Source organism: Protomyctophum parallelum (genome assembly GCF_964188405.1).
Source record: "Protomyctophum parallelum genome assembly, chromosome: 3".
NCBI classification, from domain to species: domain Eukaryota; kingdom Metazoa; phylum Chordata; class Actinopteri; order Myctophiformes; family Myctophidae; genus Protomyctophum; species Protomyctophum parallelum.
The window spans coordinates 35710077-35735604 of NC_139698.1; the positions used below are offsets into that span (position 1 = coordinate 35710077).

At 43.5% G+C, this 25528-nt stretch overlaps 1 protein-coding gene across 1 annotated transcript in view; it reads right to left on the bottom strand.

The window, feature by feature from the left end:
- triob (trio Rho guanine nucleotide exchange factor b) overlaps nucleotides 1-25528 on the bottom strand; it is a 162078-nt gene that overhangs the window by 42177 nt on the left and 94373 nt on the right. Inside the window, 19 exon segments of the mRNA XM_083761057.1 lie at nucleotides 196-297; nucleotides 478-668; nucleotides 1055-1166; nucleotides 1536-1628; nucleotides 1937-2026; nucleotides 2289-2358; nucleotides 2956-3065; nucleotides 3543-3609; nucleotides 4761-4876; nucleotides 7033-7227; nucleotides 8381-8503; nucleotides 10792-10907; nucleotides 11608-11722; nucleotides 12756-12905; nucleotides 13091-13183; nucleotides 13547-13645; nucleotides 19178-19297; nucleotides 21665-21831; nucleotides 23836-24031. Coding sequence (XP_083617183.1) covers nucleotides 196-297; nucleotides 478-668; nucleotides 1055-1166; nucleotides 1536-1628; nucleotides 1937-2026; nucleotides 2289-2358; nucleotides 2956-3065; nucleotides 3543-3609; nucleotides 4761-4876; nucleotides 7033-7227; nucleotides 8381-8503; nucleotides 10792-10907; nucleotides 11608-11722; nucleotides 12756-12905; nucleotides 13091-13183; nucleotides 13547-13645; nucleotides 19178-19297; nucleotides 21665-21831; nucleotides 23836-24031 — 2325 coding nt within the window.

The following is a 25528-nucleotide window of genomic DNA, read 5'->3' on the forward strand; positions in this document are numbered from 1 at the left end:
GAAAGAATGCTAGTTTCCATCCGTAGTACCCATACAGAACAAAAAGAGAACATATAAAAGATTAGTAATGATAAAAACATTACTAAAAGGGTACAAACAGAACTCAAAAGGTAAGAGGGCCTAGATGGTTCTATTTGTAGTTAGTAACACTCAAGGTTTTAAATTGATCGCCATGTTTGCGTGGCCATTCAGTACCTTAAGGACAATCTTATTGTCGTGGGTGGGGGTCCTTCCTACCCACAGCGCAAATTTACAGGGATCTCCCTCCACGTGCTCTGTGACACCAAGCTCTGACGTCTGTGGGACAGAAAAGAAAAATCATTATGAACATTATGAGGAGTTAAAAGGAGTCTACAGAAATTTAATTAACATTGAACTTAACATTATCATCAACAAAAAATGAATTGTAAGAGTCCACATTATAATTAAAGAAGAACAAAAAAGAAGAAGAAATTAAATCCAGAGTTGATAACTTACAAGCAGCTTGCTCTTGAAGAGGTACTTGCTGCGGCCGTTGGAGTCTTTGACGTCCTTGCTGAAGACCAGCGACATCTCAAAGAGGAAGAGGTGTCGGTCGCGACCCTTACGGATCAGAGTCTTAGGATCCCACACCTGGAAGGACTCCTGCAGGATCAGCTCTCCCAGGGAGTCTATGTTCCCATCAAAACCTGGGACAGTGAAACAGGATTAGCACATGCTACTTCTGTCTGATTTTACTTCAGTCAGATGTTAGGTTTAGGGGTTAGGGTTGGAATTATGTCTGAATTACACTCAGTTGCGCACCGACCAGTGCTGTGCACCGGAAATAGCAGATCTACAAGCTCACAGCATGTCAGAGGGGTAGACACGTTGTTAGCGTATCTAGAACTGCTATTCTTGGCTTTAGTTTTAAGGTAAAAAATGTCAAGAAATTGTAAAAATCCGACCAGTCTGAAGTGAGTGGTGCTGTACCATAATCGTGCTGTAGTACTGTACTATAGGCCTACTGTACAAGCCCTCCTCCCTGGCCTGTGTGTATGTGCGTGTGTGTGTGATTATACTGTGTAGTACCCACCATCCAGCATGGAGAGGTGCATGGCATCGTTAGCTCTCTTAGGAACACTGAGCATTACTTCCAGACCATCCTTGATCTCTCCTTTACCCTCCTCACAGCATGTCAACAGCTCCTGTCATTAAAAACACACACACACACACACACACACACACACACACACACGCACACGCACACGCACACGCACACGCACACGCACACACGCACACACGCACACACACACACACACACACACACACAAGCAAGCGCACAAACACACGTTTGTTTGTTTGTTTGTTTACAGCAGTGGTTCCCATACTTTTTAATTTCGAGGACCCCCATATAACTCTGACAGTGATGTAACCCTAAGCCTAGACCTTTTAGAACCTAACTCTGAGGGTCCCTGAAATCAACTTTAAGAACTACTGTTTTACCACAAGTTTTACCAATTCATTACCAATTTACACATTATTGACAAAGACATATAATTACATGCATTACTTACTTTGAGAAGCAGCTGGTACTTGGTGATTCTCTGGACTGGTTTGATCAGATAGGAGGATATGGAGTTAGCAAGACGATGTCTCTGTTGGATCTCCTGCAAATACAAGATAAACATGAGCGAATCCTATATTGCACCCGCCCGTCACAGTGTCATTCTAAAGCCTTTGGGGGAAATTAATAAATTAAATCATTAGCTAGTTTGTTTGTTTTTGTGTTATCAAATATTTCACACCACTCATGTATTTAATATTATTCTAAACTGGAACATTAATTTGTCTAGATAATGACTTGAACTTGATGAAACTCAAACCCAGCATTGTTTAAACTGAACCTAAGGTTAATATACCGTACCTATATTTCTTAGGCATACTGTACTAATGACAGCAAACACATGTCACTTACATCAAAGTAGGGTCCAGCATGCTCCAAGATGAGCTGGGTGGAGTCTGGCTTGTTCTTACAGTAGTTCACATACATCTGGAACTTATCCGCCTGAACAGAAAAACATACAGTACAAGATCGTCACATCGACACAAAAATAATGTAATCGTACTACTGTATTTACTTTGGAGTATTGTATATTGTATATAGGTAAGGACATGAAATACACAACTTAGAGTTATTATTATTATTTATTTATTTGTATCAATATCAACTATCATCAAAACAATAAAATAATCTAAATGCATGAAATTATAAATGTACAATTTCAGCTTAAAAAACTGTGATCTGTAGTGATCTGGAGTCCTCTTACCCAAGTGACAAAACAATGGCCAACATCTTCTGGCAACTGCTCATACTTCTCTAACTCCTTCAAGAAGATACTAATGTGGACAGAAATACAGTATTAAAAAAAAGTGTGAGGACATCTAAGTATATCCATTATTTCTGGGCCAATACATGCTGCCAAAATGCAGCACAACATAAGACCAATGTTTTTCCTTTGGCAACAGTGGTGACATTTGAGGTTGTGAGTTCACGGTCATTCATTTTTAACTTACTACATGATCATACAGAACTGGTCATTATAAACACATGAACTGTGCACATACTGTACAGTACACAACACAAATACACTGAGCATAGCTTAATGCACTGGTTTATTTTCCTTTAAACCTTTATTTAGGCCTAAGGCCGATTCTAAAAATGCCTTCTAAAGCCTGACCTAAGTTTTCTGAAAAACTTCAAATATTTATATAGCAGCATCAATGTTTTGTAATTTTTGAATACTGTACATACTGTACAGAACCCAATTTAATTTAATTTAGTTAATTTAACTCCAAGAATATACAAATGGAAACAAATGGACCCGTAACTATTTGGTTCAATTTGTACACTCTTGTAGTTACATACTGTACATGTATGGGTCCATTTGGCCCCAAGCCCCCAGCTCATCGTGCGGTTCTCGGTTCTGTACTGACTTGTGGTGGAACTCGTAGAGGTCCTGCATGTTGCCAAAGATAATATGTTCCTTGTTGACGATGCCAGGAGGAATCTCCTCCACCCCGCTGGTCATCTCCCACAAGTATGTCTAGAGAAACACACACAAAGTAGAAATAAACGTCAATAAATTCACTTTCGGAGCATTAAAGACATTTCAGCAGTTGCTTTCTTTCCATAATCCCTTGAATCACACATATTGTACTGAGAGTGTAAAATGGACATACAGGTAAATGTTTTTTGTAGTCGCTTTGCAACACAATGATACCACCATAGTATAAATGTAACACTATAACATCTCATATCAGTAGTTAACTGAGCAATGAAAGTAATTGGGACAACATGACACTAACTCACACTAACTAGTTCATATCATTTATATCTCTCACAGATAGTCTGATCAAATTAATTAAGCTCAATCACACACGCCACCTCAAGCAGGGAAGAGAACTTGGAGAAGTACAGTAAATAGAAAACTTTCTGAGATACGGTTTTGTTTATCCTTATAGTATAAACAACTGCATATCCATACTTTAACAGGTTTATGGGTCTCTTGCATAATACTTACATCCATGCACTCTCGTAGGTCTCTGACGTAGGTCTTCTCTGTTTGAATGAGCTCAGCCATTATAAACCTGAAGAGAAACATTGAGAGAGACAATTGTCCACATGAGTGGTCTTTAAAAGAGAACCTGCTTCAATATACTGTATAGTAGTATTAAGTGACAACAAACTAAATGTAGTAGTAGTAGTAGTAGTAGTAGTAGTAGTAGTATTGTTGTTGTACAAAGAAGAAATACAGTAGCTCATTTTAAACTATTAAATCACATGTAGTACAAAACTTCAAACACAGACCCCCAAGAGTACAAAGGAACTAGTCTTAAAACCTGATCACATTGTTATTCAACCCTCTGGTTGTTTCCAAATGATGGCTTTGAAGTTTAATATGGCATGAGCTCTGTATGGTAGGATGCAAGTATGCATGAATAATATGGTCCCCACTCCTTTGGGGTATTTGTCATTGTGGCCGAAGGTCACAGTTAACTATGGAATCGTGTATTTCCCGTCAATGTGTTGGTTGGTTGGTCGGGCACGTGACATTGTGTGACATCATCAGGGATGGAGCGCGTGACATCACGTGACATCATCAGGGATGATGTCATCAATATTAAGCCCATATATGGAGATCCCTGATGTCATCAATATTGGCCCTCAGGCGTGTTACTGGTATGTATATTTTTACACACTGCATGCAAAATGAGTCATCTGCATAACCGAGCAGTGGGTTCTATGGGGGGAATTAGGGGTAGACTAGGGCCGTGGCGAAAACCGGGGACTTTCTTTTTCCCAGACAGCCTCTCTACCCACTACCCATGGTCTATGTAGTATAGGGTGTTAACAAAGTTAACGAAAATGTTATGGCGTTCACATTTTGATGGCGTAGAGATTGGAAGATGTGTACAGTGGTATCATAAACAACCTCAGGTTTGCAACAATCTAAAAATAATATACTGTACTTGTGACATACTGCATAGGCTTATGATGAAACTACACCACCGTGTCTGGATGTTTAATGACATATCTTTCTGTTTAATTAACAAGAAATGTCTCAAGCTCCTAGACACAGCAACCTGTATGCCTACACTGCACAGTACTTATGATGGTGGGTCTGGAACTGTATAGAAATGTATTTGTACTGTACTTGTTCAGTTCCCAAGATTTTAAAGAACTCAATATGACCGAATACAATTTCTATTCTTCAGCACACTTGTGATTTGTCACTCACTCTTTCCGTCGTGCTGATTTCCTCTTCTCCTCATTGAGTTCATGAGCAGCATCTCTCAGCTTCACATCTAAACCTGGAGCGTTGGCAGGGATGATGTCCAGTTGTAACCCTTTACTCTAAAATAAAAAAGAAATAAAAACAGGAAACGTGAGGGATGCATTCAGACACAATGTTCAATTAATATCTAAGCTTAAAAGATTTCACTGACTTAATCCCACTATCCTACTATAATCCTACTATCCTATCCTGCTATCCTACTATAAAATGAGTAAAGCTCTGTCATTCTGTCCTCATCCATCCTTCTCCTACGAAGAGCCCATTTTTACATTTGAGCTGTTTATTAGCATTTCTGTGAACTCTCATCCAATCTAAGACTGCTGTGGGTAGAGCCTGGAGACTGCCATAGAGCAGTGGTTCTCAAACATTTTTGGAACAGGTTAATTACCTTTATATCCACGGCACCCCTGAATGACATTGTTAAATATTGTTAAGTATTCTGAGGGCACCCACTTTGAGAGGTCCTGCCATAGTAGTGTGATGGTTGATTGGCAGGTGTTTCTTACACACATGCAACTGGCGCAATGGTGCAATTTTATAAAGCAGTGTTTCTGAAACGGTTTCATGTCAAGGACCCCAAATTGTATATTGCCGCGGGCCACCCCTAGCCTGGAAACCAGACCAATCTGCAAGTGAAAGAAATAAAATATATATACAGTATACTAGTATAGTCTCGCTATGCCAGGCTAGACCCCAATCTGAAAATGTTTTGAAGATTTACGTAATAAATAAATAAATACATTCAACATGTTCACTATTTATTTTTGAGTGGTGCAACCACTCACACAACATAGGGACAGCAATGTCCCTATGTCCCTCCCTATGTCCTAACCTATATATGTCACAATATTTAGAGTACCAGTAGGGGGAAAAGTGGTGCTGTTGTGCTAGAAACAGAGAGAGAGAGAGATAGTGTTGCACTGTTGCCTGCTAATTACAGAGAGAGAGAGAGAGAGAGAGAGAGAGAGGAGAGAGAGAGAGAAGAGAGAGAGAGAGAGAGGTGTCTGCTAAATGCTAATTCCCCCACACAGTAACTGTCATTTCTTGATCGTTTCGTACACGGGGCGGCTCGCCGGAACCGGGCTGGCAACCTGGGTGCGTTCCTGTGGGTCTGGAAGTTCCGGGGACCTACCAGGGACCCCCACACGGAGTTTTAAGGAAAAAATATATATCTAAAAAGTCAGCTTATCTATCTGCTATTTTTTAATAGCCAACATATAAATGGATTAAGTGGTTAAAATCATTGTGATGCTATTATATTAACTACTTTTGCTGGGAACCCTCTGGAACCCTCCCCCCTCTCGAGACCCCTCTTTAAAAAAACAGTTTTAAAAGGGACTTTGATTTAAACAAATAGCAAGCAACAAATCCAAGACTGGGTGACTTGATGCACCAATATGTAGGTTTTTGTGGTAAATAAAGGGCAGAAACTTGAATTACTAAACAGTCTTGGTATAAAAGATTTGTTGAAAATGATTTGTAACTTTTCCCCATATTCAAAATGCTTATTAGCAATTGTCCATGGGCTATGAGATCTGTAGTGCCAGTTGCCATGACAACTAAGTCATGTATGCACTATGCAGATAGTTTGCCTGCAGACATCCCTCAGCATGGACTAGTTATTATTTCATCATTAACCACTTCATTGTTGATCCCATGGGTCTATACTTGATCCCTTCCTTTTCTCCAAATGTCTTTGCAGAAATTAGCCAATCTACAATGTTACCCCATACCATGGGATACATTGTGAGCTTGTAGATCTGCTGTTTTCACTGAACGGGGACGCTAGAGTTTATCTGGTTAAATATTAGAAAAGTGTATAACCATGTAACATCGCATTCTGCTAGTTGGGAGAAACAATGACCAAAGATTGATATGAGGTGGACTACACCTAAACAAAAGTTATAAATGTAGGTAAACAATGGGAATTGTCAACTCAACTGAAAGAAGCTACTGTATGGACAATACAGCACAATGGATGCTTCCTTTAAAACAAAATATTCCCCTTATTTATTTAAATCTTACAATCCAGGCATAGTGTTACTGGTTATACAAGCATTCCACAATAAATTATGAATCAATCTCTCAGTGTCCACTCTCATCATATATAGACTATCATCTAGCTATTGTCAACAAGAGAGCAACACATGCTTTTCTTTCTAAAAGAGCAATCCCTCCATTGAGGGGGAGATGAGATTTGATCTGGACTACTCACAGCCTTGTTGGAGTCGGAGGATATGCCCAGGGCTGTCTCCAGGCAGGTGCCATACTTGTCCATGCGGACAGAAAAGTCCCGATAGCGTTTGTCCACAGAGGACACCCATTTCTTTATCTCCAGGGCGTGGGCATGCCCCTTGTCACAGAACCCATCTGCCAACTGGATCAGCAACTTCACTCGCTCTTTGGTTTGCTGCGCACAGAGAGAAATAAAGGACAGGGGAATGGAGGGAGGCGAGGGGGGAGGGGTGGTGTGTGAGAAAGAGAGAGAGAGGTAAAGAGAGAGAGAGAGAGAGAGAGAGAGAGAAAGAGAGCAGGAGAGAGACGTGGGGTAGTTTTTGTTAGAGAGAAAGAACAGATGAGGAGCGATAGGTAGAGTGAAAGGGTAAAGGGAGAGGTGGAGAGAGGTGTAAGAAAAGAGAGGGAGAGAGAGGGATGGGTGTGTCATCTGATGAGTATAATAGCTGGTACAGCTACACAATAATGGTGACACAGCAAACAGACAGACAGGACAATACACTGCCCTGGAAATGGGCCTCACAGAAGAGAACAGGGGTATGCAAGCGCACGCATAAACACACAGACATACTGACATGGACACAAACAACACAACAAGCATAGCATCTGGCACAAATACATATACTGTATCTAGATGACCCGTTTTCCAATTCTGAATAACTTTTACATTTTCATGTGATTTCTGGCTTCTTTTCTGTTTTTCACCACTTGCATTGTGAGCTTGTAGATCTGTAATTATGGGTTGAATGTTCTCTCTAGAATAGGGATTCTAGGGTTCAAGTGGGTAAGGAGTTAGTAATATTTTAGGCTAAATAGTAATAACAAACGTCATAAATATCAACTGATATAAGCTCTGCACATAACTGTAGTCCAGTCAAAAATCTATATGGAAGAAACTTAGAGCCTTAGTGCTGCCTTACATTCCAGTATGGGTGTATTCAATGTAGGCGATCACTTCTCGCAGACACTAAACCATTTCAACTCAGTCCGTTGCTAGCCAGAGCTCACATGAAATAACTAAAAACTAAACTCAAGGCTAGTTACCCATAAGAAACTATCCTGCAACAGCAAGCTGTAACATTGTGATGAAATAGCAGGGGTTAATAATGATGAGGTGTTAAAAATGGAACCGGCTATGATCATCTAATAATTTTAATGTGCTATCTTATTTCATTTTCAGGAACAGGAAGAAAATAAACTGCAAGTAAAGGTAAAACATTACTTGCAGATCATTCCCTAAGTTCACCTAAAAGTGAAAGAAAGTGAACAGAAACAAATAGACAAACAAACATGGTGCCTCTGGTACCAAAGTGCATGCATACACAAACCTTGGCTGTAGTCTGGAAGTCTTGGTGTTCTTTGAGGAGTTCCTGTGTGTGGTGTATACTGGAACCAGTGGAGGTGTGAGTGGACAGGTAGAACTCTCCAGTGTCATGGATCCACTCCAGGGCCTAAAGGGAGGACAGTGTCAACTAAGTAGACCTCATGGAAATATAATGTGTAAAGAACGTTCAGAACAACACTGTGCTTCCGTGTCAAACCCGGAAGAGGAGTAATCAATCCATGGGGGCCTCTGTCGTACATTTGTTTGTTCGATATCATATGAAGATGTTTTGGATATATTATCCATACAGTAGCAAAAATAAACTAGAAAAAGTGCCCTTCTGGGCACAGGTCTCCACCAGGAGGATAGGAGAGTGTGTCAAGGGTCAAGGTCAACGTAAACTTTATTGTCCACAAGGACAATAAAGCTACAGCCACACATAAAACACCAATGACAAACAAAAATACATTACAGAGGGAGACACAACATTACACAATTGCACACATGATGTGGATAATCTAGCCTCACACAGTTACTGCTGTTTCAGAGACTCGTTCAACATCTTAGTTGATGCTGGTACAAACGATTTTTTAAAATCTGATGTACTTCCACTTTGGTTCTTTGTATCTTCTCCCAGAGGGCAGAAGTACAAACTCACCATTTAAAACATGGGTAACATCACTGACAATTTCTTTAGCCTGTTTTAGTGTAGCCTGCTCATAAATAGACTGCAGAGAGGGGAGTTGTCTTACCCCTATGATCTTCCCTGCAGTCTGCACCAATCTGAACAATTTGGACCTCAGTTGCACTGAGAGATTACCGAACCAAACTGTGATGCCAAACCTGACCAGGCTTTCCAAGACTGCTCGATAGAACACTAACATAAATCTTTGGTCAACACCATGAACCCTGAGACATCGAAGGAAGTGCAGACTGTCAACATCTGTATTCCATGTTAGTGATGTACCAATTTGCGTGATGTTTGGACAAAATCTGTAGGTGTACTGTCCAAAAAAATTGCACAAAGCGGCCTTCTGGTAGCGCTATAAGAGGCCAATGTGAAAACCTTGGGCCAGAGGTTCAGCTGTGGCATTCAGGGAGTGTGTGTGCAGAGTATGGCTGCGATCAAGCCAACAGTGCCGAAGATTAGCTGTCCACAGACAGACACACAAACGGACACACGGACGGACAGAGAGCAAAACATACTCTCTCCCCATGCCTTCAGCCTGGTGGAGACAATAAGCAGGTGCCCTAGAAAGGTAGGTAGCTGTTATCACAGATTTAGGGCACTTATGAGTTATGACCCATCTTTTATCGTTAGCTATGATAGACCCTAAAGTTACTAGTTACTTACCACTGTCGCTCAATTGGAAATCTACATGGCTCTACAAGTCTACGGTATAGTTTAAATTCTTCCGTTCTATTATTTGTTCTACTTTCTAAGTGGGCCACCAGGACGGTGGCTTTATTGACCGCACATGACCCATTTGGACCAGTGAAGCATAGATGAGAATACTCGACCAGGAAGAGTTTGGATCCTGGGGGTAAAACCTTATTAGCCATGGCCTAAAAGCTGCCAGTTTTCTTAATGTCACATTCCAGTGTTTGTTGCATTACTACCCCAATGCCACCAGAGGGAGCAAAATTACTGTCATTTTCAATGCAAGTTTCAAACTTTGTCCAGGCTGAGCTACAGCTGGACTCCTTTCTTCAGCCCCTTCTCTATGACTAAAGAAAAGAAGACTTAAAAGACTGAAATACAGCAGTAGCTTAATAACATTTGAACATGTTACTAACTAGTGTTACTAATTACAAAAGTAACTAAAACAAAATTTGAAGAGTGAAAAGCAACTGTTCCTTAGCAAAGGCCCATCAAGTAGGAATTTAGATATCCTGGCTACCACTAAAAACGGACATTTCCAAACTCTCTCTATGGAGTTACTTTAGCAAGCATTTCAGATTATGTGCTGGCCTAAAGCAAGTTTACCCTTAACTCAGTAATACAATATCAAACCTATTATGTTATGTGATACATGTGATATTATGTGAGTTTATGTGTGACCAAGAATCCCATCAATTGTATTTGAAAACCTCCTTTACACTGCGTCAGTACACACACAGAAACAGAAACAGTAGCAGGGCAGCGACACACACAAAACATTTTCAGTTGTAACTGAAATATGGACAAATAATCTGACTGAAATGTTTGAAGATTACATTTCTTGTTACTCACTGTGCTGTGCCATGCACATAAAAATCCATGCATGTACAGTACACATGCACACGCACACAAACACACACACACACACACACACACACACACACACACACACACACACAGACACAGACACACACACACACACACACACAAACACACACACGCACGCACACGCACACGCACGCATAGTGACCCACCTGTTTGGCGCTGCGTTCAAACACCACGTACTGTTGACATTGGTCCAGTCTCCTCTTCCTCATAGTCCAGAAGTGGAGCACTCTGTTCTCTCTCTGGAGCAACTCGCTCAAGATGTCTGACGAAACAATGCAGGCAACACAGGACGTCATTCATCCAACATACGCTCCACCATGAAGTTTCACAGAAGCATATCAAAACACGGATGAAGAGCACTTATTCATTCTCGTGCCTCCCATCTGAAAGAGCCCCCTGTTTAATGGTGATGCTTCATTATGCTGCTAGGAGGAAAGTGGAAACATGAGCACACAGTAAGAGGAGCCAGCGCATACAGTAAAACCCTGAGCGTTAAAGGCAATGGAAGTGATATTGTTTTGGTTAAAACAAAAAGGGTTTTGTGGAAAAGTTATAACTACTATATTCAGATAATAAGCGTGTTTGTTCACTAAGTAACAGGGCCTCTCCATCTCTAAACAGAAAATAAAAAATGCAGGTGGGTTGTCAATTTCATCTAGTCAGGAGAGAGTTCCCATGCAGCTAAAAATGTATAGTCTTCCAGTTCCAATTTTGTCTGCTCACTTCCAACATTTTTTGTTTCTCTTCTGATTGGAGAATATTGGTATCCCAGTCCATTTCAGGTCAGCGAGACAGGCAGGCCCCTATTACTGATCAAACATTCTGGTAGCAATGATTACTACCAGAATATGGTGACACTTATTTTAACAAAAACATATCACTTACTGCAGTGTTAACTGTTAACACCCATGATTTTACGGCGGACTGTGTGGTGAAGACTCCACTATGGATCCACTACTTACTCTTGACCTGAGTCTCCGGAGCCTTGACATGGGCCAGCATGCCCGGCATGTTGACGCTGTTTCTGTGTAGGTACTTCAGGAAGACGTCTGCGTTACGCCTGGCTAATGTGCAGGCCTGTCCAAGGGAAAGCATTCATATAACAAGATTACTTCTATGCATACACACACAGTGTATATACAGTGTATACATATTGTACATATTCCAGGTCAAATTATTTACACAGCTTTCTCAGATAAGCATTAACAGAAGATAGAGACTGGAATGTAATAATATAGAGTACAGGCTGAAAACATTGGTAGATAGAAAAAATAGTAGTAACAATACAAGTATTCATTTTGAACCATTCAGTACGAGGCTTTCTGTTCGGCACGCAATACGAACCGGACTATATGCAAGTTTTTATCAACTTTGAACAATGTGCTCTGCGCTTAACAAGGCAGTCCATATGACATCAGGCATGTTGCAGCATGCAGTCTGCCCATCCCACCCCCAAAAATAAACCCAACTCCAGTCACTGGGACACGCTTGCGAGGCCCACTACGCTAATGATAGAGAGACCAGAAACCCACCATCAGCAGGTCTGGCGTTCCCTGTGAATTATGAGGGCATTGGCAAGAGAGTGGTTGAGAAAAACACAAGGGTATATGTCGTGCAGCTGCTGCATGGGAGTAGTTCACGTCAGTTGACATTACCCCAGCTTGTCAAACAAGGAGCAGCACACGCGCTACAAACAGTCCCCGCAGCATTTTGGCACCCATACCAAACCTGATTCAAACATGACAAAATAAATCACTGGGGTGATTGGTAGATTTATTGCCGCAGATATGAGACTCATGCTGTGTTGCGAAATGCAGGCTTTACGAAGATGCTTAATGTAATTGAGCCCTGTTACACTGTTTCTTCTCAAGCTCATTAGAAACAGAAATGTTTGGGGAAATGTTAGGAAATAGGTCAGGTATAGCTCCATCATTGTTCAAAGCAAAATATCAATGACCTAAGTATGACCATAAATGGTAAATGGTGAATTTATATAGCGCCTTTATCCAAGGCGCTTTACATAGATCAGAACACACGAACACCTCTGTATCGTATCGAGCCATGCATTTTGTTAACCGTTTCACCCATAATACATAGACTGCTTGTTGACCTTGAGGAAGGCCTCTTTCTGCTCCAGGTGTTTGCTGATCATGGGAATGACGTGGTCCGTCTCACTGTTGGGGCCCAGTTTATCAGCGCCGCCACACCAGTCCTCCTCCCTCTTATACTCCTGCTCCAGGCTTTCCAGCACACTGCACACCTGCAACACAGATAACAACATTTGGTTCCTAACTATCCATCATTGCTGGGGACCCCCTGGAACTCCCTCAAGGACCCCTGGGGGTCCCCGGACCCCACTCTGAGAACCACTGACTTACAGATCCAGTTCCATGTGTACATTTGGAGTTAAATGAACAGGTGTGTAGGTACAGCACACTTTCCTACCTGTTCAGAGGTCTTGTAGAATGCCACCGATGCGTTCACTAGCTTTAGTCTGTCTTCCATCTTCAGCATCAGTTGCTGCCAGTGGTCTGCCACCTACAGTCCAAACACAGACACAGCAGTTTATTTTCTGAAATAAAATAAATCATTTCACAAAACCAAACTCATTTCACAAACTACTACACACTGATCAGCGTAGTTGATGCATAATATATATTCCTCGTTTACACTGCCAGCAGTACGGCCAACAAGCTCAATCCCCAAATATTTTTCACATTGGTCACGGACAAAGTGTTTTTTTATTAATTTAACCGTCCTTCCAGGGTATTGGATAGACTATGTGTCTGCAAGGCTATGGAGTGCAATTGGATGCATGCTATGGTGCCTGCACTGGGTACTCCAACAATGGGTACAGCGAGTACATTTTTCGTAGTATAAAACAGTGTATGAGGGATATACCTTCTCTGCACAGTCTCTGATCATGTCCATGTCATAGTGGTTAGCCTGGAGTAATGCCTCTGCCTTCTGTTGAACCTGCAGAGCGCTCTGATGGGTCTTCTACGGATGGAGAGAAAGTAAACGTATGTATTAGCAACTCTGCTCATACTGTACAAACACTATAAAGATAATTATAGGAGGTCGGTTTTCAACTTCACCGTTACCGTTACATACATGTATGATAATTGATAGATTTCACAATAGAGGTGAGAGTACAGATCAATGACATATCCTATGTTTGTTTGTTTATTTATTCTTTATTTATTTTAGGAAGGGGAATGATAACAGTAACGAAGGGCTGAAGGGTAGAGGGTACAGCAACGTTCCCATCAGATGAATGCCCTCTTTTTCCAAAATACCAACCTTCACATTCTGACGTAGATTCCGATTCGCTTAATTTTAGTTTTACTAGTCCTTACCCGTTGTGAGATATTTGCCCCCCCCTTGTGGCCGTGAAGGGTACTGTGCCCGGGTGCGTTTGTAATTGACTAATAAATTAATTAATAATCATTAATGTGTCAAATCGAAAAAAGGGTTTCGTTACGCCCTCCATATTCATATGGTCAATGCCTGTGCGGGAGTGATTGGTGCAGGCAGTAAGGAGTTACGGCACTGTTTCTGACAGACACACACACACACACACACACACACACACACACACACACACACAGACACACACTCAGACACACACTCAGACATTGTTAGAATTATAGCATGATGATGATTATAGTATGATTATAGCCCCTTCGGTAGGTAAAAACATTCAGCACACGGTGGACAAGTCTTAATAGACCCAACATACCAGTTACAAACTATTTGTGTAAAAGCAGTGATACACAGTAAGCCATTGGAGATGGAAGGCCAAGGAGATGAAATGGATGGAAGAAATGGGGGCGGACAAGGAGGGAAATTAAGTGATGAGGGGTGAGAAGAATTTACACGGGAGGAGGAGGCCCATCACAATACAAACCATTATCATTCCCCAGTTCTCAAATGTATTCAATTTATAACGTTTTCTATAAAAAACGGGTTTCATTAAAGACCATTAAAAATAATATTACTCAGCTTGACATGTTAGAAATAGGGATTCACCAGCATAAACCCATGAGCCATTTTGGGTCCCACCCCAGAGCTCTGAAAGCATTGTTATGAGGTTGAACAGTACAGCTAAATACCAGAGCTTTATTGCAATTTCATACAAGGAAATATGTATTAAAATTCCAGCGTCACATGAAATATGGATGATGACCATAAACAGATCTTGTATTCTCTTTGGGGATGGATTTGTGTGTGTGTGCGTGCGTGTGTGTTTCAGCCCCGTGGAAGTAGGTCAGGTATAGGCCTGCATTACAATGAGCCAGGCTCAGGAGCGTTCAAAGAAAATGTACCCTGCATATTCAGTGATAAAAAAGTAAGGAAGTAAGAGAGAGAGAGAGAGAGAGAGAGAGAGAGAGAGAGCAATGTACTGTAACTGTATGACTTCTGATGAACTTCAGACATGAACCAGCAAAGAGTTTCAGATGGCAGCACGGTTGAAGGATGAAGGGGGACGGAAGTGGACGTGGCATGGGAGTAAAGAAGGGAGGCTGAGGAAGATGAGAAGGAAGGGACATAAAAGTGTAGATAAAAATGATGAAGGCGAGGAAGGAGCAGGAAAATGAACGAACACAGACGAAGCAGTCAGACGAGGAGTGGAATGGTGTCGAAACGGTGTCCCGACGTCCCGGGGCCTATAAAATATGTATCTGGGACTATAATTTATCTCATTCGGGGCGGTTTCGGGACTAGAGGAGTATTTGCCCTGAAAATGCACATATCGTGCGCAGTGCGGCCTCCCATCTCTTTCTCTCTGTCTCTTCCCCCCTTATCTTACCCCCTCTCTCTTCTCTCTCCCCGTTCTTTCTCTCTCTCCTCCCTCCCTCCCCCTTCTCTCTCTTCTCTCTCCCCCTTCTCTCTCTCCCTTCCTACCTCTCTCCTCCATCCCTCCCCCTTCTCTCTCTTCTCTCTCCCCGTTCTCTCTCTCCCTTCCTACCTCTCTCCTCCCTCCCCCTTCTCTCTCTTCTCTCTCCCCCTTCTCTCTCTCCCTTCCTACCTCTCTCCTCCATCCCTCCCCCTTCTCTCTCTTCTCTCTCTCCCTTCCTACCTCTCTCCTCCATCCCTCCCCCTTCTCTCTCTTCTCTCTCCCCGTTCTCTCTCTCCCTTCCTACCTCTCTCCTCCATCCCTCCCCCTTCTCTCTCTTCTCTCTCCCCGTTCTTTCTCTCTCTCCTCCCTCCCTCCCCCTTCTCTCTCTTCTCTCTCCCCCTTCTCTCTCTCCCTTCCTACCTCTCTCCTCCATCCCTCCCCCTTCTCTCTCTTCTCTCTCCCCGTTCTCTCTCTCCCTTCCTACCTCTCTCCTCCCTCCCCCTTCTCTCTCTTCTCTCTCCCCGTTCTCTCTCTCCCTTCCTACCTCTCTCCTCCCTCCCCCTTCTCTCTCTTCTCTCTCCCCGTTCTCTCTCTCCCTTCCTACCTCTCTCCTCCCTCCCCCTTCTCTCTCTTCTCTCTCCCCGTTCTCTCTCTCCCTTCCTACCTCTCTCCTCCCTCCCCCTTCTCTCTCTTCTCTCTCCCCCTTCTCTCTCTCCCTTCCTACCTCTCTCCTCCATCCCTCCCCCTTCTCTCTCTTCTCTCTCTCCCTTCCTACCTCTCTCCTCCATCCCTCCCCCTTCTCTCTCTTCTCTCTCCCCGTTCTCTCTCTCCCTTCCTACCTCTCTCCTCCATCCCTCCCCCTTCTCTCTCTTCTCTCTCCCCCTTCTCTCTCTCCCTTCCTACCTCTCTCCTCCCTCCCCCTTCTCTCTCTTCTCTCTCCCCGTTCTCTCTCTCCCTTCCTACCTCTCTCCTCCCTCCCCCTTCTCTCTCTTCTCTCTCCCCCTTCTCTCTCTCCCTTCCTACCTCTCTCCTACCTCCCCCTTCTCTCTCTTCTCTCTCCCCCTTCTCTCTCTTCTCTCTCCCCCTTCTCTCTCTCCCTTCCTACCTCTCTCCTCCATCCCTCCCCCTTCTCTCTCTTCTCTCTCCCCGTTCTTTCTCTCTCTCCTCCCTCCCTCCCCCTTCTCTCTTCTCTCTCCCCGTTCTCTCTCTCCCTTCCTACCTCTCTCCTCCCTCCCCCTTCTCTCTCTTCTCTCTCCCCCTTCTCTCTCTCCCTTCCTACCTCTCTCCTCCATCCCTCCACCTTCTCTCTCTTCTCTCTCCCCCTTCTCTCTCTCCCTTCCTACCTCTCTCCTCCATCCCTCCCCCTTCTCTCTCTTCTCTCTCCCCCTTCTCTCTCTCCCTTCCTACCTCTCTCCTCCATCCCTCCCCCTTCTCTCTCTTCTCTCTCCCCGTTCTCTCTCTCCCTTCCTACCTCTCTCCTCCCTCCCCCTTCTCTCTCTTCTCTCTCCCCGTTCTCTCTCTCCCTTCCTACCTCTCTCCTCCCTCCCCCTTCTCTCTCTTCTCTCTCCCCCTTCTCTCTCTCCCTTCCTACCTCTCTCCTACCTCCCCCTTCTCTCTCTTCTCTCTCCCCCTTCTCTCTTCTCTCTCCCCCTTATCTCTCTCCCTTCCTACCTCTCTCCTCCATCCCTCCCCCTTCTCTCTCTTCTCTCTCCCCGTTCTCTCTCTCCCTTCCTACCTCTCTCCTCCCTCCCCCTTCTCTCTCTTCTCTCTCCCCCTTCTCTCTCTCCCTTCCTACCTCTCTCCTCCCTCCCTCCCTCCCCCTTCTCTCTCTTCGCGGCTCCACAGCCCTCGCATCTAGCCACCTAGGCTTGCACATCCACGCTATATGCGGCCCTCACATATATCTCGCTCTCACTCTCTCTCTCCCCCCATCTTCTCTCTCTCCCTCTCTTTTCCCCCTCTCACCCCCTTCTCTCTCTTTCCCCCTCTCTTTTAGGAAGATCAACAGGCATCAACATATCCTGATTGGCTGACCTAAACCATCAGTCTCACGGATGGCGTTTGATCCATGCTACCATATTATAAACGTTAGATCGTGCCATAAGTCTCCATTCTTGTTTCAGTACAGTAATACGGCTTGCTTTGCTCAATTAGCTATGGAGATTCAATCCAGGCACCAGAAGGTTCAGCCCAAGGGGAAAGGCCTGGGTCCAATGTGTGTTAACATCTGCTGTTGCATAGTGGGGGATTGGATCATCTTCATATGCTACGCAACGTATTATTCCAGTGGGGTCGCGGATGGATCAACCACAGAACTCCTAAGTACTCCATGTACATCTTACACTTAAGTCCTAATCTGAAGACGTTATGCCAGTTATTTAGTATGGTCTGGAGCAGACGGACCTCCCACACGACATCAGGTGTGAATTAGGGCTGGGACTGTTGCCACGACAACAGATAGCAGCGTAACGCCGCGGCACTGACGTTATGCGTTTGCGGCAATGGAGGAGAGCTATGCTAAGCTAAAGTCCCAAATTATAGATTTATCCTCGCGTAGCCGCAGAAATAACATAAGAATTATTGGGCTTGACGAATCGATCCAAAGTGACCAGCCCACTGACTTCTTTGCAGAGGTTCTGGTGGAAATTTTGGACCTTCCTACACCGCCTGAATTGGATCGCTGTCACCGAGCGATCCAAATATGATGTGATAGGCACTCACTTCTGCTGATTATAGAAAATTTACAAAGAGATGCATAGGAGAATAAGGAGAGATGATCAGATGAAGCAGCCCGACTCCGGACATCTCTATTGCAGGCGCACGGTGCGCACCGCTCTATACCAAACTAATTTGGCATACGGCTTACGGGTGCTTTTAAACTCCACTATGCGCATTTCCAAATGTGTGTGACCAAAGTAGCAATTATGGGGAAATCGTGCCAACTGCCAACACGCCCATGACCACACCTCTTGGCGCAAATACCGGTGTCGGCATAATAGATAGCGGGTGGCGCTGGACCAAAATACCATTTAGGGACAGAGCAAGCTCCTGTACTGGTAATTTTCGGGCAGCGGCTGACTTGTGGGCCGCGGGTAACGATTTGTGTGATTGAAGGAAGTAGTAGCAAAAACGATGTTTTGAAGAAAACACACTATGGCAATCTGGCACAAATATGGCCTATAAATTGCGTCATGATCCAAGGAAACCAGAGGAAAGAACATGTTGATTGTCCGACCTATGTATGGTCCAAGAGTTATATGCCAAAACATGAAGTGGGCTGTTGTCCGACTCCACACTCCATGAGGAGATTAGAAAAATCTGGGATAGAGGTTCTTCCTTAGCTTAGTGGGAAAGTGAGTGCAGTTTCCCAGCAATCGGGCGCTGCATTCTTGATGTGTGGCATTTTGTGAAAAATTGCCACCCCCACAAACTAGTATACTGAAGTCAAATGATTGTTTTGCTACTAACTACTGTATTCTAAATAGGCTTTTAATGGTGACTTACAGGGATTAAATGGGTCATCCCTTGGAGGACGAAACAACAAAACACAGAGGAACAGTTCTCCAAAGACAAAAAGAAAGTGGCATGAAATAAACACGGCCATAATAAAGAAGGCTGAGGAAGTAAAGCAGGATGTGAAGCATAACTCACACGGTATGTGTACAGTATATACAGTACAGGATATTTACCTCTATAGCATGTTGGAACTGCTCATGTTCCTTCTGGAGCTGTTCAGCCTCCTGTAAAGAGCTGGCTGTAATCAGACCTGCATTCAGCATGGACTCCCCATTCCGAATCCAACCAAGCACCTGGAGCCACGCACGCACGCACACGCACACGCGCACGCACGCACGCACGCACACACACACACACACACACACACACACACACACACACACACACACACACACACACACACACACACACACACACACACACACACACACACACACACACACACACACACACACACACACACACACACACACACACACACACACACACAGATTAAACAGAGGGTTATTATTAAGGTTTAAATAGTACAAAGTAAAAATCCTTTAATTTATCCATTTGTAATGGAACCAAATGGACCCGTCTCTCTGAATAAAGTTTACACTCAGTATTTGACAGTGTAGTTTCTGTGTAAACATTAGTTTATGTACAGTACTCTAAGTAAGACATCCCACCCACATGGCTAAATAGACTGCCACAGATAGCTGCTTCACGCACACATGGATTATGACCGCACACCACCCACAAACTCTCAATCTCTCTCTTTTCTTTCACTCATGATACTGTACACATCATCAAACAATAACACACACACACACACACACACACACACACACACACACACACCACACACACACACACACACACACACACTTTGCAAACTTTAGCATCATTGACTTATTCCATATTGCCTTAATCTTATTCATAATTGATGTAACAAAAACAAAGTCTAACCCTAATCAAAATTGGGGACAATAATTTTGTCCCCAATATAACATACAGTACCATCCCCAATCAACTGGTCCAACTGTCCAAAATGTGCCCTAAAACATGTCAGGGACATGAACGCACGCACAGTGCCATGCACGCACACATGCACGCGAGCACAATTATCACTTCTGTTTACAAAGACTACAAAGACTTCCCACGTACTTCTGTGCCTGTAGCTTTACCCGCAGGCTAAATTCCACACAACCTGCCCTCTTTAATATTATCTCTTACTCTCCCTGAGGATGACTCAGAAAGCAGCATGCCTGCTGTGTGTGTGTGTGTGTGTGTGTGTGTGTGTGTGTGTGTGTGTGTGTGTGTGTGTGTGAGGGTGTGTGTGTGTGTGTGTACGCATGCGTGCGTGCGTGCATGCCTGCGTGCGTGCGTATGACTGTGTGCTCTGGGAATGAAGTGATGATGCAACGCGTCTCTAACTTCAGCTACTTCCCACATTCCGTTTGCACTTGCAATGTCGCTAGTTGGCCCCTCAGGACGTCGAGTTGACAACTACTGAAACACTGTGCTCCTGTACACATCCTGTACACAAACACACACAAATGCTCAACTCAAGATTCATATTAAAACACAATCAGCGCCGGGACTCCTTCAAAAAAGCTTGGGGTGCCGGCAAGATTCTGAAACCCCCCAGACATATTTTTGCTTGCTTACCTCGCTGAGATTCCAATAATAATCAATGATGATCCCTCGTGTTCATATTTTTGAACGAGAGGCAGCTCAGAAGTCAGAAATGAAGAGTTTAGTATATCCATCTGATCAAAACCACGGAGAGCTCCCTAGATTAGGAGATACGAGGTATTCTTTCTGCAGCGGTAAACTAGGAAGTGACCAGGACCGCGGATGAACGAAGAGTGAAGAGTATGGTGGCCTTGGAGGCCAGCTCAAAAAAATTAAATAAAATGTATTCTGAATATTCTTCTCTCGTTCGATATCATTGAAAATGTGCTAGTCCTATCACTCTGTCGGTTGGATTGCTTATGACGTGCCCACACGTCGTACAGACTGAACCAGTTAATCCAACCAAAACTGTCTATATAAGAACCATCTTTTTTTACCATAGACTTGGCAGATTTTTGGAGAGCACAAATATGACAAACATTAAAAGTCCACAGACTTGGCTGCCACATCTGAAAGCCAGACGTTGGAGGGGTTACTAGCGCCCCTCAAAAAAGAAACTGTAGGCATTAAAGTGCTAAAGTGCTAAGTGCTAAAGTGCTTGGGTATTTATTGCATGTTGCTCTATTGCACTAAGATTTAGGATCAGAGTTCAGCAGCTTAATGGAGACTGGAACAAATGATAGCTTCAAGGGGTTTGATTTGCACTTTGGCACAGGCAGTCTTCTTCCTGAGGACAAAGGCTCATGTTCAGAGAAGAGGTGATGTTGCTAAATAAATGAAAGGCATAAATGAATACATGGTCATTAAAATCCTTGTAGGATTGCTCTACTTTCACTAAGGTCAGTACGGAAGGGAGGGATGGCCAGGTGATGCAAGAATTTGGGTGAAAGTGTAATGTAGAGTGCAGATTTCTGAAATGTGAAGGTCCACTGCGGTACTTGTCAAAGGTTTAACCCATTAAAACGGTGAAAGCATAATAATGCTTCCATGTGTCATTTTCTTATGTTAGCAGCGCTGTGAGCTTGTCGTCTCATGTATACCTGCTTGACCTCAGCCTGCAGATGTCTCAGTTGGACGCACTGCTCCAGGTGTCTCCTGTGCTGGTCTGCGGCCAGGTCCAACTCCTGCTGCTTCTCATGGAGGAACTCCAACAGGTCCTGGACACGTGTGGCCATGTCCACATCTCTGTCACAAAGCAGCTCCACACCTGCACACACAGAGACAGACATGTCCACATCTCTGTCACAAAGCAGCTCCACACACAGAGACAGACATGTCCACATCTCTGTCACAAAGCAGCTCCACACACAGAGACAGACATGTCCACATCTCTGTCACAAAGCAGCTCCACACACAGAGACAGACATGTCCACATCTCTGTCACAAAGCAGCTCCACACACAGAGACAGACATGTCCACATCTCTGTCACAAAGCAGCTCCACACCTGCAGTTGTCGCTCTTGGGTGGACACCCTGCATCTCCAAAACGGTTTCTTTTTTTAATTATTATTTAAAAAAAAAAGGAAAATAGTGCAAATAGATGCATTAATTTACAAAAAAATGAAATGAAAGTTGAATTATGGAGATACAAGGTTTCTTCCCGACATCAACGATTTGCTTTGTTATGTAACAAGCTCACAATACGTTGTGAGCTTGTTGGGCTGGTATTTTCACAATTCTTGACCATGTTCACCTATAATAGCATGCCCAAATGACTCAATCAGGGATGGCACGGTTAGAAAAAAGTATAAATACTAAATAAATCTATAATAATATGTGTAATATATCTGTACTTACATTTTGCTCTGATGTTCTGTAGAAACATTTTGTAATAGTTTTTTTCTTTTTTTGCAATATTGTGATGGTAGCTGCAATGTTGACGCTGGTAGATTGCCCGCAAGGCAAGCTACTGAGCCTGCTCTATCACAAAACTAGCTAACAGTTAGCCTTAACCTTGCGGCTTGTAGCCTTGTAACTGAGCTAGAATAATAGAAAATAGATGTGTAACTTTGCAAAAGTCTGTTTCTCTTCTGAGCTTTGGTTAAAAGAAAAGAGGTGTGGTGTTGGTAATATAAAAAAGAAAATAAAGTGTATTTCTCCATCTCTTGTGCATGCAGGCGTGTGTCTGTGTGTGCGTTTAGATCAGCTGGGGCTTTAACCAGCCAGTGAACATGAGTGCTATGGATTAATCTGTTGATCTGGCAAAGCATGGATGCTATTCTGATCTCCTGTCTCTCTCTCTCTCACGCACATGATGCATGCACGCACGCACGCACGCACGCACGCACGCACGCACGCACGCACGCACGCACGCACGCACGCACGCACGCAGCATTATCAACCCAGCCTGCAGTAAATAGTAATACATTCATACTGAACGTCAGGTTTTATTATTTAGAAAGCAGCATCTTTTCATCCTCTTATCTCTTCACCCACTCACTCTTACTGACTTCAGAGTCTTTACTCACTCTGCGCCAAAATGGCCTTTTGATGCCTGTTTTCCAAAGGCCCCGGGGAGTCCCTGGCTGGGTCTGATCACGAAAATAGCGTTGGTTTTCAACCAAGTGTCACTGTTGTGCAGCCTAACACACACACACACACACATATTAACTGTATATATGATGATTTCAGGTGTGACAGTACAGTACAGTACAGTAGAGGGACCCCCACGCAGTAACTGTCATTTCTTGACCGTTTCGGACGTGGGGCGGCTTGCCGGAACCGGGCCGGCACACTGGGCGCGGGTCTGGAAGTTTCAGGGACCCCCCGGGGACGCCCACATGGAATTGCACCACTTACTTCACACGGGTGTGATTCCAGTTTTTAGAACGTTAATATCTCTGATTCTTCTTTTTGGGCCAAAAACAAGCTTGATTTGCGGCTTATTTCTCTGAACGATAGGAGCCTAGTTTACAAAAAGTATGTTTTGGGTGGATTAAATGACAATCGCGGGTTCCTTTTATTTAGCTAGTGTCTAGTGTAACTACTTGTCTTAGTTCTACTCTTCTACTATTGTCCACTACAGTAGTTCATCCCTAACATTTTAGTATAGTTTTTATTTGTTGTTGAAGTTGTCAATATATTTAGTCTGGTTTTATTTCGTTATTTTTTTCATTTAGTGATAGTGACGAATAGTTTTTGCCATGGCTTTAGTATACGTAATGACGTATTCATGTACGATGTGTGTGTTTGTGCATGTGTCTCCACTCACCAGATGCCTGCACCTCGGTGACGTACTGCAGCAGCTCCTGTCCCTGGTGGATGACATCAAAGGTCAGGTTGTTCATGGTCAGGGCCTTGTCAGCGTGATGCTGTAGCCTCTGTTCTGCCAGCGTCAGATCCTCCGTGTCAAACTCATTCATCTGCTGGGACAGCTCCTCATTCCATGACTCCAGGTCTGAGATGATCTGAGAGAGAGAGAGAGAGAGAGAGAGAGAGAGAGAGAGAGAGAGAGAGAGAGAGAGAGATGGGATTAGGAGTGAAGTATTACAGCATGTTCGTATGCTTTGAGAGAGCAAGTAAAATACATTTTGAAGTGGGATAAATCCTCGTTCACTTTGTTTTACCCATGCACAAACACACAAATCAAGGGGCACAAATAAGTATTAAATCATTATTACGGGGACAAAATTATTAAAAAAAAAATTGTTTGAGATTAAAAAAATAATCGATTGATGAGGATTTTAGGTAATTTCAGGGAAGTCTGATTTAATAGGAACTCTTACTGTAAGTCACCTCAGTCAGTCTAATTGCTAGTAGTAGTAGCCTGGAACTCACCTATGCTTTTTATGGCATAGGCAGCTCCCGGCAGGATCCGCCGGGAGAAACTATGCGCAGCTGCGCGACATGAGACTAATTACTTAGAGCGACAGAGAGAGAGAGAGGAGTGTGTGTACTGTGTATACATGTCTGCGTGTGCGTGTCAATTTAACAAAGGTGCAGACGATCAGAAATCAGCAGAGAGTGAGCAATGTTTGCGCTACTCTATGCCGAATTGAAGTGAACTCCGTGGTTTCCGAGGCTATAGTAGTAGTAACTCAATCTCCTCTAGCTGACTGTATGCCACTCCGTGATGTCAGTGCTTGTCCCACAGTGCCCACGCATGCTGAATCATCCTGGCAACAGATTATTCAGGATTATGTTTTCTCCAGAATGTCTATGCTAGCCTCAAGTTTATGCCAAATAGGTACTGTAGTTGCTAAAGACTTCCGTCAAGGAATTTAGACAAAAAACAAAGTTCCCAGCACTTCCGAGATGGAGCATTTTTCGTGACTCACGCAGGTGTCTGACATTTACTGTGGCATAGCTATGGCATTATTCAACACATACAAAACTCAAATATCAGCACTCTGGCTCTCCATTACTTGAGTAACACTGTGTGTGTCTAGACTATAGACACTGTTATATATCAAGCCAACATTCAGCTGTTCTGTAACTTTATATGATACCAATGTAAAGAATGACCCAGAGATGAAATGCACGTGTCGTCTTGCCCCAACCACTGGATTCCATGATGTAACATGATCATATTTACTGTATAATGCAGTAGCTGATTAACAGCAGTAAAAACCTGATCTGAGTTTGTGTGCTCAATGTGGATGAATATGAGATGCATGGACAGCTGTCCTCATCCGTTCAGATGCTGTGAATGTAATCTCTGGTGTCTCTGAAGATCTCCAGCAATGAAGAAAATGAGGTGAGAGTGACCGAGAAGGAGCAGAGTCCAGCATAACAACAATACCTCCTTAAACGTAAAGAGTGGAATGTAGGGGCATGAGGGGGGAAACCAGACAGAGAGAGAGAAAAGGATCGCATTACAAAATTCTTAAAGTTTAGCTCAAGTATGTAGTGTATAGGAATGGGAAAATTCCTGTTTCTTTCAAGTCTCCAGTGTGAGTTTCATT